The 17,288-nt window shown below is 30.6% G+C and overlaps 1 protein-coding gene across 1 annotated transcript in view; it reads right to left on the bottom strand.

Annotated features, from left to right (window-relative positions):
- The window catches only part of LOC143080674 (uncharacterized), a 54,408-nt gene that overhangs the window by 13,807 nt on the left and 23,313 nt on the right, over nt 1–17,288 (bottom strand). The window contains exons 17-25 of the mRNA XM_076256649.1: nt 16,587–16,745; nt 14,679–14,871; nt 11,913–12,103; nt 9,711–9,971; nt 9,320–9,436; nt 8,461–8,571; nt 3,485–3,593; nt 1,975–2,213; nt 338–424 (exon numbers count right to left, since the gene is read on the bottom strand). Of these exons, the coding sequence (XP_076112764.1) occupies nt 338–424; nt 1,975–2,213; nt 3,485–3,593; nt 8,461–8,571; nt 9,320–9,436; nt 9,711–9,971; nt 11,913–12,103; nt 14,679–14,871; nt 16,587–16,745 (1,467 nt within the window). The remainder of the gene's footprint in view (nt 1–337; nt 425–1,974; nt 2,214–3,484; nt 3,594–8,460; nt 8,572–9,319; nt 9,437–9,710; nt 9,972–11,912; nt 12,104–14,678; nt 14,872–16,586; nt 16,746–17,288) is intronic.

The following is a 17,288-nucleotide window of genomic DNA, read 5'->3' as shown; positions in this document are numbered from 1 at the left end:
AGCAATTTCCATTATTGTTTGAAAGGAAGCAATGCATATGCAGCAAGATATGCACTAAACATGATGGTCGGTTTCCACAAAATGTTCATGCAACGTCAAACCAGCTTTAGCTCACCTTCGAATAATTACATCCAGTGATCAGTTAGCAAGGTAAAACAAAATGCGATGACAAAACTCTGATCCCCATGCATCTTGTTGCATAAACAGTACAGGAATAAAAGGTCTTTAAATAAAATACCTTTGAATCTTGAGATGAGATCACGTTTCTACAAGTAAAACCAAACTTCCAAATTCAATATGAGTACCTATTGAAGTTTTTTGGTAAACATCAACTTACGTAAATACCGGCAAAGAATGGTTCGCTGCTAAACACAGTGCCATCCTGATCTTCGTTAGAATGTTTTCCTCGAAGAGTGCATGAAATCTGTCAAAATATGAACGATCAATATATAACTAATGTTAGCTAACGTTTCATATTAAATTAAAATATTAAACAAAAAACATTTACCCTTCAATGTACAATAAAACGGGCATAAATCCTAGTAGCATGTATTGAATAACACAAAACATTTGTATAAAGCACACACTGTAGCTGTTTGAATGAGCTCATTGCCGAAATTATCATAATATTACTGACCTAAAATACTGTTCAGATTTATCTTGTTTGAACTTTTGAGTTATAATTTTAGAATAATGAAGACGAAAATAAAAACATTTGAAATTGAAAAAATTCAAATAATGAAAAATATAATTTAAAGGGCAGGTTATTCATGCTTAGGCTTAGTGAAGTAAAATGGTTTAATTTAAAAATAAAAGACTTTTTCGTCTCTATATTTGCTGGAATTAACGATTTATATCAAATACAAAAGGTAGTGCTCTTTCAAATATTATCACAGTTTTGTAAAATATGAATACTACAGAACTGTAAATTTTGAATTATGTTAGAAAAATCGTAAATCCATCATGATCTGCATTATGTAGTCAACGACTGTGACGTTGATTTAATTAAAATCTCAACCAATTTGATTTTACATCTCACAGATGTTATCCATTCGTTTGATGTATTTGAGCTTTTTATTTTCCATTGGCTTAGGGAATTTTCGTTTTTAATTTTCCTCGGAGTTCAGATTTTTTGATAATCTAGGGAAAAAAACCATTTGGTAACCTTATATTTTGACAAAAAATATAAGTCATTACCACAAAAAAAACAATCTAAAAACAAGAAGTAAAATATTACAAAACAGAAGAGAACAAGAATGTGTCCAAAGTACACGAATGCCCGATTCGCACTATAATTTTCTATGTTCAGTGGACCGTATAAAATGGGTTAAAATTTTTAATTTGGCATTTAAATTAGAAAGATCATGTCATTGGAAACATGTGTACTAAGTTTCAAGTTGATTGGACTTCAACTTATAAACCTGAAGCGGGACAGACGAACGAACGGGCGGATGAACAGACAAACAGAGCAGAAAACCTAATACCCATAAACAGGGCATAACAAACAAAAACAAAGCAAAAGCAAACTTATCAATCGAACCTGTCCTTATGTTCTATTGTATTCTGTGTAGTTTCAATCCATTTAGTTCAATGGTTTTCTATATTTCTTTGGTGAGAAAATAGTAGCTTATTTTTCTCCAGATATTAATTCAAAATTTAAACAGAAACCATACGACAATATCGGGGTTAAATTAAAATGATTATGTAGATAGTTATCCATATCATTTTTCAAATGTTTGAATACAATAGATTCAGTTGGTGTTCTGAATCCAATCTGTCAACTAACTGGCCGTCATTGAGTCAAAGGTCTCAATCTGTGGAATCAATGGACTCAATGACGAACAATTAGTTGACAGATTGGCGGACATGAATATCATTTCTTATCTGCCAGGTAAATAAGCACAAATTTTGTTTTCCAAAGACAAATTTAGAACCTGAGAAATAATGATTCATGTTTATTCATTGTGTACTTGCATTTGTTCCAAGAGTTTGAAAATGAGTCTCTGTTAACCAAAGGTTCTGCATATTGTGTACATCACTTTCCAGTATTAAAGACTGATTACTTCCCCAAGTCCATGTCACTTCATAAATCTTGTAGAAAAGTCTGTTAAGCTCCATGGCGCATTCAAAGTATAAACGTTCTACGTCAACATTCATAATTGTCTGGTGTACTTTCAGAAGAGCGGGTCGGACATCAGGAACTAAAACTGATTCTAAAAATAATAGATTTCAATACTTAAAATAAATGTATAATAAAATATCATTTCCTTATACAGATGAACATTAATTACGACTGATTGCATGCGCAGGATATTTAAACCTTTTTCTAGAACGTTACGTTTGAAAACCAAAAGAAAAAGAACAATATCTTTTTAAACACTTAAAAGGAATACCCAGATCTGCATTTCTGAGGGTTTGTAATCTAAACTTTAAATAAGGAAGATTGTTCATAATCATAGTTGCTGTGACGAATACGTTTTTAATATAGATAATTTAATGGTTGAACCTTGCGAAAATATAAAAAAAAATCAAATCTAATGAAATCCAATGTTACACATAATGTATAAAAAAATAACCACTGATAGCAAATAAGGTGAGCTACGATCTTTCGTTAAGTCTACCATACTCGCGATCATATCTCGAGTGTGAAATACATATCTTACTAATAGCAATGACCTTGCTGGTAAGAGTATACTAAGGTCAGAGCACTGTATCGCATTTGGTTTTTTTTCGAAATTCATACTAAATAGAAATATGTAACGAAATACATGTAGGACGTTGACGCATAAATCAGATCTTTTGTGTCATTTCGAAATTACAACAAAAGTCTTACTAGAAATATATTTTTGTACGTATTGAAACATCATTCTAATTGAATCATTAAAGTCCTGACTATATCAAAGCAATTGCAAATGATACGTGAGATACCGTTTTCAATGTGCCCATTAATGTTTTCTAGAGCCCTACCAAAACGGAGGTTTTGGAAATTAAATAATTATAACATTTTAAAACTTCACAACTACAAGGCATTGGCAGATCTAAAAAGAAAACCAAAACATAAGTCTAACTAAGCTTAAGTGAGTTGAAAATTTTAAAATGTATTTGGTGTTCAGATGTTTTTAATTGCAATTATCGTCTTGAATTTTTTCTTTAAAATTAATATGTATTGTTCAAGAAAATATTTATTTATATCATATACCGCTATTTTGAAAAATAGTAAGTAAAAATGTATTTTCATGCTCTTTTTAACGTTCGAGTAAGTAGGCTCAGTATTGTTAAGTACGCAATAAAAGACACAAAATGATTTCTTTTTTTTTTATTATTTTATTCTACTTCTGTTCTGAAAATGTAAATTTTAACATAGAGGAAAGCAGTTAAAATTAAATCGTAACTTCAACAAATAAATTGACATGTAACAAAAAATTATTTAACTTTCCTTACATAATCATAAGTATACAATAGAATATATAAAACATAAAAATACCGTTAAATGTCCATCTTATTTGACTATTTAGAGGATCACAATATTCATCAGCATGTTTGGGATTGCGATCATTATTGCTGTAGCATGTGTAGTTTATGAAACATTCATTCTGAAAATTAGAAAAGTAAAATTGAAATCATGTATAGTTTAAGCAGCAATAGTGTAATTCAAGTCATATGTACCCAGCTTTTTTTTTAGTGGCATTAGCTCTCATAATCACAAAACTATAATCCGACCTTGCTAACTCCCTTAAAAGATCGTCATAACCAAATTGCATGTGTAATGTTGGACTCAGTAAGTGGACTTCTCGATGGTGTTTTTGTTTGTGTTCAACATGTTTGTCTCAATGAAGACCACCATGTTAGGAACAAGGAGCTGTAGGTTAAACAATTTCAGAAACTTACATCGCACAAGATTTATATGACTTAAATACATTTTCCAAAAAAGAAATATTATCATGAAAAGGTTACCTCAAACAATTTTTACCTTTCAGCTTATGCATTTAAGAATTTTGTTATCTCCTGGTGGATAGATCGCTTTTGCTACTTTTTAGTTCGATAAAAATAGTTTTTATTTGTTTGAATTAGACGACAGCGAAATATGTAACATTTTTTTTGTTTTTCTGTTATTATTTAGTACATCAGTGATCTTTTTATACATTGAAAATATTAAGGAATAAAGTTTAAACCTATAATGCTGAAATCATACCTTCGTAAGTTTTACGGACGCCAACCCGAGTTGGTTGACCGTTAGGGAATAACCGTTTCACAGATGATATTGGATATGTTCCTTATGTCGTTACAACAATCCTATTCCCATTTCTCGAATGTGACCTATCGAATTAGACTATTCACCGGATTCGTAATAGCATATAAGCAACACGACGGGTGCCATTTGTGAAGCGGAATCTGCATACCCTGCCGGAGCAACTCATATCACACCCACATTTTAGTGAGGTTCGTGTTGCTTAGTCTAAATTAGTTTCCGATGTTGTGTTTTGTGTACTATTATTTGTCTGTTTGTCTTTTTCTTTTTTCACCATTACGTTGTCAATTGATGTTATTTTATTTTATCAATGAGTTTGACTGTCCCTTTGGTATCTTTCGCCCTTCCTTTCAATACTTTAGATTTTTTATTACAGATTTGATACTTATAATTTTAACTTGTATTTTGAAGTTTTGTTCAAATTGGAATCTTCACTTAAGGAGGCTCGAGGGTACAAAAAATCAGCAAAAATTGAAACATTTGTTTTTTTTCATTTCAAATTTTATTTATTACACTATAAGTTGTTACTTTATGATATGGTACAAAAATCGACCAAAAAAATCAATTCATTTTAGCCCAAGATGACTTTTAAAATGTTTATATCATTGAAAAAGCTTTAAATTATCTCCCTTTTGTTAAAAAAAATTCCTTTTTTGCATAAAAATTGAAATAATTCATCGGTGACCTATATTTTTTATTATTTTTTTTCAAATGAACTGTACTAAAACTTAACTTTTGTAAAGTTTAAGCAATTTTTAATTTCGATTTTACCTTTTTTTCTCCTATTAGTTTAACAGAAAAAGTGCATGCTTCTTTCGAAGGCAGATTGTGAGCTTAAATGACCAGTGACCCTATATTTTTATTTAAATTTTCCATTAAGTATAAGATAAAGTTTATTTATACAAACACATTGCGAAATTCTATTCAAGGGAGTTAACTCTTGGCGCGACGTTAAGCGTTTGAATTCCCGCAAAACGTCACTTTTTGCGGGACGTAATGCGTGTCATTTTCCGTAATACGAAACGTAATGTGGAATTTCCATGCTCCAATTTCTGTTTCTCCCGCATTCTTATTTCTACGCCATTAATATTAGTCAGTGCATTTGATTATACCAGGATAACAGTCTAATAACATAATAAGAAATAAAACATATTACTGTTTCTTTGAGATCTTCAACAAATATCGTATAGTGAGCAATCTCAAGACGACTGACCCTTTTGGTGTTACTAATATCATGCATGTCAATTAAAATTTTATTATCCACGATTTGGTCCGGATCCGATTTTTCATTACAGCACAGAAAACCAATGATATTTAAAAACTAATACCGAAAATGTATGTACACGAAGAAGTCAATTTCCTTTCTGAAAAATGTATTTAATTTATTTATGTAAACAAAAAATGGTATGCCGCTAATACAAACAATGATACAACTTTAATAAAAGAACAAAGTTTCTATTTCCTCCACGTTGCACGTAGTTTATCTAACAAAAGGCAATAGCAAACAATATGTTTATGCATCCGTAAAATGGTATAGAAATGCCCGCGTCCGTCTGTCCGTCGTAAATATGGTACAGCATATTATCATTAAACTGAACATGGTTGTTTTTTCAGTCATGATGGTCAAACGGTCTGTATCATTTTTGGTGAACTTTATAAGTTACAAGACTTTGTAACTAGAACAGGTTTTTTTTACAGTTCGCGCTGCATCTAGAAAACGTTTATGACTATTGCTCTAAACTTTACGCACTTCTTTGTTATATAATTCTGAAGAACTTGTATATACTTTTGAGAATGATTCAGAACTTGATTTTAGAGTTATTGAGTTTATGACAAAAAGGGGCTGGGGTTCACATGTCGCGTCGTATCTCAGAAACTATCTATAATAATTGCATAGTACTTCACATACTTTTTAGTTAAATTATTCTTAAGATCTGTATACTTTTTCGTAATGATTCTTTAATTCATTTTTGAGGTCTTGAATTTTTATTGAGCTTCAATTTGAGGATCGTATTAAACATGTTGTGATATATAAACTTATTATTGAGCAAGAATAATTAATGAGTTAGGATATACCTAGCATGACTTCCGTACGACCCCCGTGTTATTTTAAAAAAATATATTATGTTGGTTTTTTTTTCATGAGACGAAGGGCGTGTCATGCGCTCGAAGCGCAGCTGTTTATTTTTTTTTTATTTTTTTTTTATAGATATATAAGAGAAATGACGGAATGACAGAAAATACAATGCAATTTTCAATATAATTAATATTTCCAAATGGCATAACTCTTTTGAAGAATAGTTGATATGCACTGATTTTTGAACGTGTCCATACGATATCAGTTTTATAGAAAGTTGGTAAGAATTGTACACTTGAAAAATCTAATTAACCAGAAGTCCGGAAGGACAGACAGGGGAATGGACATGCGGTATTTTATGTACGCGCTGTGGTGAAAAAAATATATAGTTATTTACCAATAAAATTACGCTATGAGAGAATGGTTTTAATTGCAACTAATCGTAATATATCCAGTCCGCTCGCTATTAATTCAATCATTTTTTTGCGAAAAATCAAAAATTTCAAAATTATAGTTTCTCTGTCTGGACAAAAGCATCCATTAGCAAATTGAAGATTTTCCTTTTTAACATTTTGCGTCTGTTTTCTGAACACATAAAACAAAAGATGTGGTATAATTGCCAATTAGACAACTCTCACCAAGAGACAAATATGACACAGAAATGAACAACTATAGGTCTTCAACAATGAGCAAAGCCCATACCGCATAGTCAGCTATAAAAGGTCCCGAAATGACAAGGTAAAACAACTCAAACGAGAAAAGTAACGGCAAATTTGATTACTGTCCAAACGACGCTAACTTTTTTAAAATTCGTATCAACATAAACGGATTTTCTCAGTGATAAAAACGTGAATTAAAGGATATTAGGGGTATGTGTAATGAAACAGCAGCCAACCAAACAAAACAAAACAAAGAACAACATCTAGAGGTCATCATACAGTATGAAATAATATACGAGTGTGTACAGTAAATGTACCTGTATGTCATGTTCTAAATTGCCGAGTCCTAAATTTTTGAAAGCCGTAAAAATTATCAACAGTCCGTAATAACTTTTCTTGGGAAGTTTCTCACTTAGACCACAAACACAGAGAGGTATTTGTTATTCACATGATTTTACTTCCGAAAACAATATTACCAATTTATAGATAGTACTTTACAAGTAATATTTATAAATACATCTGAAAAATGTCGCCGGTAATTTGAAGCGATAACGTCGAAATTGTCTGCCAGCGACGTCGTGCACTTTAGTGCTAACGTTGAGGTTACAAAGGGGTGACGCAATTTTTTAGGATAAATCGTGATTATCATGGAATCCAGCACGGTGACCTATATTTTTTATTTGAGATTTGGAGAAAGCATGACAAAATGCAGATATGTACAAAAATGATAAAAATGACATTTTCAGAAACAGTTTTTTTCCATTTTTTTAGGTTTAGAAAAATACCACTTTGAGCATCTGGTCCGCAATGTCAAGCAAGACTTGAATAATTTTATAGTTATTCGTATAGTGATTTATTTTTTTCCTTATTGCCACTTATCACAGCTTCAGATTGAACCCGATCTTAATAATTTACGACGAAGAATATCTGCTACAAAAAAGTTATAACATTGCCTAATTTTTTTACAAAATTGCACAAATCCCCAATTGTCAGCCTCAATTTTCTCGAAAACAAGCACGGTGACCTATGTTTTATTTTGTGTTTTATTTTATAACTCGCCAAGGCCTACAACACATTTCAAAATTATAAAAATGACATTATATCGAGAAACTGTATCGGATGCCCTTAATACCAATTTTAGTTTCGAATGTTTTCTCTTATTTTTGAGTGTAATTTCACATTGCGATAAGACGTGTCACGGTACTTGTCTATCCCAAATTCATGTATTTGGTTTTGATGTTATATTTGTTTTTCTCGTGGGAATTTGTCTGAAGCTTGGTCCGTTTCTGTGTGTGTTACATTTTAGTGTTGTGTCGTTGTTCTCCTTTTATATTTAATGCGTTTCCCTCCGTTTTAGTTTGTTACCCCGATTTTGTTTTTTGTCCATGGATTTATGAGTTTTGAACAGCGGTATACTACTGTTGCCTTTATTTGTGCTTTGAATTTTTGCAAATGTGAAACGACACAGTACTTACATCAACAACTGTCCAATTGTAAACAGACTTTTCAGGATTACAGCTTTGACATTCACTGTTACTTGTCAAATTACTCTTTGGTACGTATATTCCATCTATTTTACAAACGCTCTATGAATGAAAAGATTTTTAAAATATATATATATATATATATATATATTTAACTTCCACATGCATCTGTTAAAATTTCCACACGTTATAACAAAAAACAGAAAGGAAAATATTAAGATTGTTTGTTTCAAAGCATTGTTTTTCTACTTTCATGTAATATTCAATAATTATGTCGCTATGTTGATACGGCGATATATCATGTGTCACGTAAAACCATGTCGCAAACAAAGAACAAATTAGATGAGTAAATGAAGCGCTTAATGATGTGATTGTTTTAAAAACAGGTCTGTATTTCATTTGTTTCAAATCGGATTTTTTGACATTCTTACTTATCTCTCACAAATTTAGTTGTCTTGCTTGGTTAATGTCGGTAATATTTGCCTATTGCTATAAAGTTTAGCACACATTTGGTCGTTGGGTTACTGCTGTTGAAGGCTTTTCGGTACCATCTTTGTTTCAACATGCTTTGCATTTGCATATTGTTTTATTGATCTTTTGGATTCATACCAAATCTTCCAATGTTATAGTTTTAATATATTTGCTGCTCGCGATTTGATGAAGTTCTACACTGTAACAAACAGAAAACCAATAAAACGCTTAGTCGAACTAATTTAAATACTATCTGGAATGACCGTTAGAAACAAATTTGACCCTTTTCAAAATGATTGAACTAAAACATTTTTATTTTAATTTTCGAGATAACAGAAAAATATAAATGCTTAGCGTCGATAAAGCAATTCCTACACACCGTTTTGTTAAAGCTCCACTCTTGTTGTTTTATTTTGGAATCACAATACTCAAAGATGTTGATTGGGTTGAATTCCATGTCGTTATAACATCTACCATTAACAAAGCATGTGCCATTCTGAAAAAAATCATAATCCGGTTCTTAACGAAAATACGTTTCATAAACGAAGATTTAATTTAAAGCAAAATTTATTCAGCTGTTTAAAAAAAATCTGAATCATTCTTGTGAAATTCACGAAAACAAAGTACTTATATCGGGAATATCGTTTCGTTCATTTTAATTAATCTGAAATATTACGAACACATTTATCGAAAATTGCTAGACATGCTGGAACATATTGACATTGAATATATATGGTTTATAGAAATGAAACAATATTGTTTGAACTTACAGCTATTTCGAAGAATCTATCTGCTTCTGTTCCTCTAGGTATCTGACATTTTGGTTCAAATTCAAAATATTTGAATGACTTTGTACTGAACAAATGACCATTATGCCCAACGCTGACAGTAACTCCTCTAGCAATGTAAGATGTGAATTTTTGTTCTATCAATAGTTCTGCAGAGATGTTGCATCGAATCTCTACCAATGAATTTATTTTTCCTGTCACGATGTTGACACTTCCATATTGAAATGATTTATCCTCAAACATCTAAAACAAGTATATAAAAAATATAAATAAATAGATATAGGAAGATGCGGTTTGAGTGCCAATGACACATCTCTCCATCCAAATAACAATTTAAAAAAGTACACCATTATAGGTCAATGTACGGCCTTCAACACGGAGCCTTGGCTCACACCGAACAACAAGCTATAAAGGGCCCAAAAATTACTAGTGTAAAACCATTCAAACGGGAAAAGTAACGGTCTTATCTATATAAAGAAAAACGAGAAACGAGAAACACGTATAAATTACATAAACAAACGACAACTACTGTACAAACTATGTTTGAATAATGTTACTGTGATATGCAAATAGACTATTTTCTGTATGTACGACAGTCTATTGTTACTTTATCAGAAAAAATTAAAATGGACACATTTCTGATGAATATGCATTTGAACAAGTTGTCAATTTGTTGAAAACGAATTTTGAATGTCGAATGTTGAAAATTGAATGATGAAAACGAATGTTAAATGTTGAGAATGAATTTTGAAAATGAATGTTGAATGTTGAAAATAGAATTTTGAAAACGAATGTTTAATGTTGAAAATCGACTTTGATAACGGATGTTGAAAGTTCAATAATTTTACTTTTGTCAACTTGCAATTTCAATATTTAGCATTAGTTTTGAACAATCGATTTTCAACTTTCAACATTCGTTTTCAACATTTAACATTTGTTTTCAACTTTCAAAATTCGTTTTCAATATCCAAATATTCTTTTCAACTTTCAACATTCGTTTTCAACATTCAACGTTCATTCGTTTTCCCAATTTGGATTTCAACATACAACATTCAATTTTCAACATTCATCTTTCGTTTTCAACATTCAACATTCGTTTTCAACATTATTTTTCAACTTTCAACGCTCGATTTCAGCATTTAACATTCGTTTTCTACTTTCAAAATTGGTTTTCAATCTCGAATTTTAACATTCAACATTTGTTACAAAATTAAAAACGTTTTTAACATTCAACATTCGTTTTAAAAATTTAAATCTAATGCTGAAAACAAATGTTGAAAGTTGATAAATCGATTTTTGAAAACGAATGTTGAATGTTGAATATCTAATTTGTAAAACGTATGTTGAAAGTTAAAAACGAATATTGAAGGTTGAAAACGATTGTTGAAAGTTGAAAAATAAAGGTCACCGTAGTATATTGCTGTTTGAAATTCAATTATCGATTGTGATAAAACAATTCCGGGTTACAAACTATAAATGAGGAAAATACACCAAATATATGAGGAGAACAACGATACTGACTTCGTACAGGACATTTTAAGAAGAAGAAAACATGGTGGGCATGCCAAACCACTCGCTTTTATGAAAATACTTAATATCACATTAAAAATAACAATACTACAATATAAATAAATGGGTGAACATATAGAACAGAGAAACTCACGATTAATAGCGAACAAAAGGTGCCATTTTTTTCCGAAAGTTGAAAACAATTGTTGAAAGTTGAAAACAAATGTTGAAAGTTGAAAACAAATGTTGAAAGTTAAAAATCGAATGTTAAAAACCAGTATTGAATCCTGAAATGAACATTGAATATTGAATGTTGAAAACGAATATTGACTGTTGAAAACGAATATTGACTGTTGAAAACGAATATTGACTGTTGAAAACGAATATTGAATGCTGAAAATGGAATTATAAAAACGAATGATGATTGTTGAAAAAAAAATTGTATTACAAAAAAGGTTTTCCAAACATTTTTTTTTAATTGTTGAATGTTGAAATCGAATGTTGAGTGTCGAATATTGAACTAACTTGACATCCGTTATTTCAATTGCAATTAGTTTTACAGATGAAAAACAGTCATACAAAAATTACATACTCAGCTCATAGCGACTGACCGATGATTGGATAACATATATATATAGTTTATTTATACAAATAATATCTATCAAATATACCTACATAAAAAGTTTGAATTCTACAAAACATCATTTTAACCTCGTAAATGATACGTCCGTAAACCTGAACAGTACGGCATGCTTCTTTAGACATATCACAAAGTCCATGATTCTGAATATGGTCGACAGTGGGAACGGTTGATATACTGATGGAACAGTCTGGGGACATAAAACCGTGATCACAAACACAAATGCCTGAAATTATATTTTTTAATATGAAGTATCTACATAAGTACAGGTATAGCATAGAGGTTTTGTTCTGTGGCAAACAAAAATCATTTTTTGACATCTGAAACACGCTATGCGATAAATTGTAAAAATCAACCATGCAAATGATTTAAAATGTCAGACTGCTCAGATAGTTAAACCATAAATTTAGAGGACTAGTTCCGTCACGACATTATACATTTATTGACGTTTGGTGAGGTTGGTACGTATACCATGATGTATCAACCCAAAAGATATGGTATTCACCGAGGCAAACGACCAAGGGTGAATATCATATATTTGGGGTTGATAAATCATGGTATAAACTAAAATCAAAAGTCAACAACTGTTTTATAATATGACTTTTTATCCTTCTCCCTTTTTGGGGTATTTGCTGAAGATATATTTAAAACTGCTCCCTGGTTTTTTTTCATACTAAATATATTATGAGCTTTTGCAGTTGCCAATTTTCATAAGTTGAAATATTTAATAACGTTATAAACTAAAAACAAGTAGACCAAGAAAAAACGGGAAAAACAAGAAATGAGAAAAAATATTAAAGTATCTATATTTTGATACACGGACGGCGCTGTTCCATATCTAAAATAAACCTCTCATGATTTTTACCGCTGTAATTATACCGTTTTATCAAAGAGGGTTTCCTATGCTTTTAGCCAATGTGAAAACAGAAAAAGTATAGTCATATGACATGTATGATAAATATAAACTGTTCAAATTAAATGTTTAGATTGTAGCTTTTAAATACAGCTGTTTCACAAGTCACGCCTCTTTTGGGGTGATATATAATATTCATAGATATGTGTATTTTCAATGTACTGCTTCCTAGATATTGTGATCTCTGTATCTCATCTCAGAGAGACACAACTTGGGAATGTTATCAATATAAAAAAAAACAGGGTAGCGCATACAATTTAATTTTTAGAAAGTCCAATAGTTTAGGTAGGGTAGTATAGTATTTAAGTATCAGATTTAACTCTTAGAAATTCAAGGCAAATAAATATTGAAAATATGCCGCAGAGCTATATTTTCACCTTTGAAAAAAATAGTAGTTCATTTTAACTTTTCGTTCTGTGATACAATTTTTCACGAAACTTCAAAGTCAAAGTGTTAAAGATTTAGGCAAAAAAGGAGTTCCTGCGGGAAATTGCATTGGCTATATTTACAGAATTGTAACCTTTAGGTTTAAGTCTATAATGTTGACTTTTTGTTGAAAATGTAAAGCAAAACATAAATGAACTTTATTTGTCAAATTCCTACATGATTTTGTTTGCCGTATGTATTTATTCCAAATATAAATGAATAAATAAAATCTAAATAAATAAAATCAAAATAAATAAAATAAAGATAAATAAATATAAATAAATAAATAATCTGATTTCAACATTGTTCAAGACGACAATCCAAAAAGTTAAAACTAATCTTCCTGAGAGTCATTAAAAAACTAATAATTAAGTCATAATTATATGTCATAATTATATCATAATGATACACACACAACATATAATTTGATAGGCTAGTAGATATCAATGAAAAGCATTTATCTACTTTTTTGAGTTGTGACATTGTTTTTGAAAAGTACAAGTGTATTACTTATCTTTATATTATTTGGTAAATTGTTTTAAATTTGTGAACCAGAACATAAACAAAAATCTTGTATCAAGAAATGTTTAAATGTCCTGTAACAAGTCAGGAAAATGACAGTTGCTATCTAATTTGTTTGTTTTTTGTTCACTACAGTGTGTCTGTTGTTCAGTTGCATTCCTCTTTAAGTTGATGTGTTTACCAAGTTCATATGATTATTGAATATAAGCATTACAATAAATTAATACGTATAAGCAACGACAATACTTTCGTAGCTTTTGTAATAAGTTGATTTTTTTTATATTGTACGTTTTATATATTTGCTCAATCTAAGTTAAGTTATTAGCGATATGAAAACCAATAAGATGTTCACTATCTTCATTATCTAATTGTTCATTTACAAATGACATCTAAACTGCTCCTAGTTGAATACAGTGTCTATTTTGTACCAATAATCATTGATTTACGTTTAATAGGATATTTAGCTACATACAATTTTCCGAACACCAATTTTCAATCATATAAACTATCTTTTTAAAGGTTAGCATTCTGTAAAGTAGATTCATCTGCATATAAACTATTTATGAATTTTCTGTATTTAGTGGCAAAACATTGATGTATAAAAAAATAACAGAGGACCTTGTAGTACACCCGTTTTTATGTATTAAATAACATGACGTTATTGATACAATATGTTTAAAAAAAGTGTGACTAAAACCAGTATTACTATATAAAATATGTCCATAAAAAAACATCCTTAAATGGCCGCTTGTGAAAAAAGCTAAAAACAAATAATGCATTGAAATCGATGAACGTACATTGTAGAAATTTTCTGAAAAACAGTTATGTTGCAGCAAAATGTTCTTTAAATTTCCTACCAACAAGGTAAACGCTTAATCACATACAATGTATGTATACCTCTTTTCGAAGGCATCGTTTAAGAACATTGGAAAGTATTTACCATTTCTACATGCACCATTTCGAGAGCATTGACGTGTGAATCCTGGACAAAGTTTGTGCCTCATAATCTCTGTGAATGACTGCCCTTCCTTTGTATGGCTAGTTTGTAGCACTGGATTTAAATGTAGTTCATGTATACATCTAGAAATCATCGTTTCATATGTCTGAGCTATCCATATGAGGGTATGTGACAACTGTAACGCAATGTAGTTAATAGATTAAATAAAACTATTATAATTAAATATTAAATTATCAATAATTATCATAAATGATTAAACGTGCGGTCGCCATACAACGAAGGTACGAGATTCGTGTTGATTCTCTAAATCATTTTAGGTTAATATTATACTATACTTTGATATAATCAATAGAAACCGATCACTTCTTAACTACGTTTATACTAAACACGACTATTAATATATTAATTTATTGGTAAGTGAACAAAATTAACGCAAAAAATGAGGTTTTGATGTCCCTCTATTTATAAGAATTGTACCGGAATAATATGCATTTTTTCATGTTCATAAATACACCAGCGAGAGTACATAAAATAAATATATACACATGGAAAAAAGTATTGCAACACCTTGATTTTTTTAAAATTTGAAAAATCAGCCTCTTTTTTTGGATGGAATATAATAAAATATTTGTATAATATTATTGAAACATAGTTTATGATAACATTGGCATTGAAATGAACAAAAAATGTTTGAAAAAAAATGATTTATATAACCACAATTTTAATAACAAAATGAAGTGTTTTTTGTACAAAAAAATGCATTTTACAACTTTTACTGTAGTCGAACCTTACAATGTCAGACATTTCAAAATTAATCTTCAGATGACTGTTCACATCATGGTTGATCGTTATACGCCAAAGAATTAGTACTTTGTGCGCAATCTCCATTCAAACGGATAACCGCATCTAAACGTCTTCTGATTCCTGCCAAAAATCGAGTAATTTGTTGCTAAGGTAGCAGCAACCATTTCTGATGAAGAGCATTGTTTATTTCCTGATGTGTTTGAACTGGGGTGTCCTTTCGCGCACGTTCCGCCCAATAGTGTTCCATATATGCTCGATATGGTTCAAATCCGGGCTACGATCCGTCCAAGGAAAATGAACCGAGTTCCATTGGAACAATGGATCTTCCTCCACGATGCTTATTTTCAACTTTAGCGATCTCTGCACTACATTGGATACGGAAAACTGTGTGTCTGTTTGTAAGCAAAGGTCTCTGAAATGGTCTTATCGCACGATAACCAGTAGTGATGAGTCAATCACGAACAGTTCTTGTTAAAAAGCTCCTGTATGCCCACCACTCTCTTTTTAGGATTGTATTGTATGCAATGGGTTTCCTTCTGACCAACCTTCATTATAATTGATTTTCCCTAGCAAATGGTATAGGGGGTCTTCTTTATCTCGGAAGGTCTTGAACATCGTTTAGTGCCTTATTTTTTAACTCAAAACGACTTATAGTGGAATGGTGATGACCAACTATACGTGCAGTTGTTTCAGCGACATCCCTGCTTCTCTCATGCTGATAATATGCCATCTTGCTGCAGTTTTGAGTTGTCGAGGACCCATTACAAGGTGTCAATCACATAACTTTAAAAACTTGGTTATTTAAGGTGTTGAACACAATGAGGATGAAAACATCTGTTTTGCTGTTTACGGGTACAGTAGCTGCATGTGCAGATAAAAACTTATCGATTCGATATTTATTGATTAAGCTCAGGTGATACTTGAATAATGTTTAAGTTGTTCTATTTTACCAAATTATATCACAAAAACTAAAAAGTGTTTTTTTTAATTTCAATTTCAATTTGGTGTTGCAATACTTTTTTCCATGTGTATATTTATATTCATGTTTTACTGATTAATTTCACTAATCAAGTTGGTATAACTTACATGAATATCGATTGCACAAATTTCTTCAAAGTGTTGACTTGGTATGTTATCTATTTGCGAACACAACTGAAAAGCGTCTTTACTAACCAACTCCTTTTTGCAGTATTTTAAAGATTCATTCATAGTCTTGTTATATTCACGTATGAAAGCGTTGCCTGGCTGAAATATAAAGCAATTAGAATTTAAATAAATTCAACCGGCAGTTTCAATTTCATACTGAATTGAGAACAATTATATTTGTTGGTCGGTAAAATGAATAATATCTGTAACATACATTGTTATCATACATACATAGAATAGATAGAATGAATATGCTTTTTCTCGTCGAATTGTGCATGAGCATGTGGTTGAAAATGGTTTTGAACTGCAAAAAATGTCTGCCCAAGAAACTATTTTTCTTGGAAAAATACTGTAGATGGAAAGGTAAAACGAGGGACGAAAGATACCAAAGGGACAGACAAACAATAGTACACATGACACAACATAGAAAACTAGAAAATAAGCACCACGAACCTTCCATAACATTTTCATTAAAACAAAAATCTGAAGTTTATACATAGTTGAAATATTAGACTTTAAGTAACTCCCAATCAATAAAATTGTACTATAACTAACAAATTTATACATGCAAAAAGACTTTTTTTTAGAAATTGATAAGAATATGATGTTTTTTAAACAAGTTTATTCCAAATATCGAATTAT

This window comes from Mytilus galloprovincialis, chromosome 6 (genome assembly GCF_965363235.1).
Source record: "Mytilus galloprovincialis chromosome 6, xbMytGall1.hap1.1, whole genome shotgun sequence".
Lineage (NCBI taxonomy): Eukaryota > Metazoa > Mollusca > Bivalvia > Mytilida > Mytilidae > Mytilus > Mytilus galloprovincialis.
The sequence above is the reverse complement of the archived record's forward strand: the minus strand, read 5'-3'. Positions and strand labels throughout refer to the sequence as shown.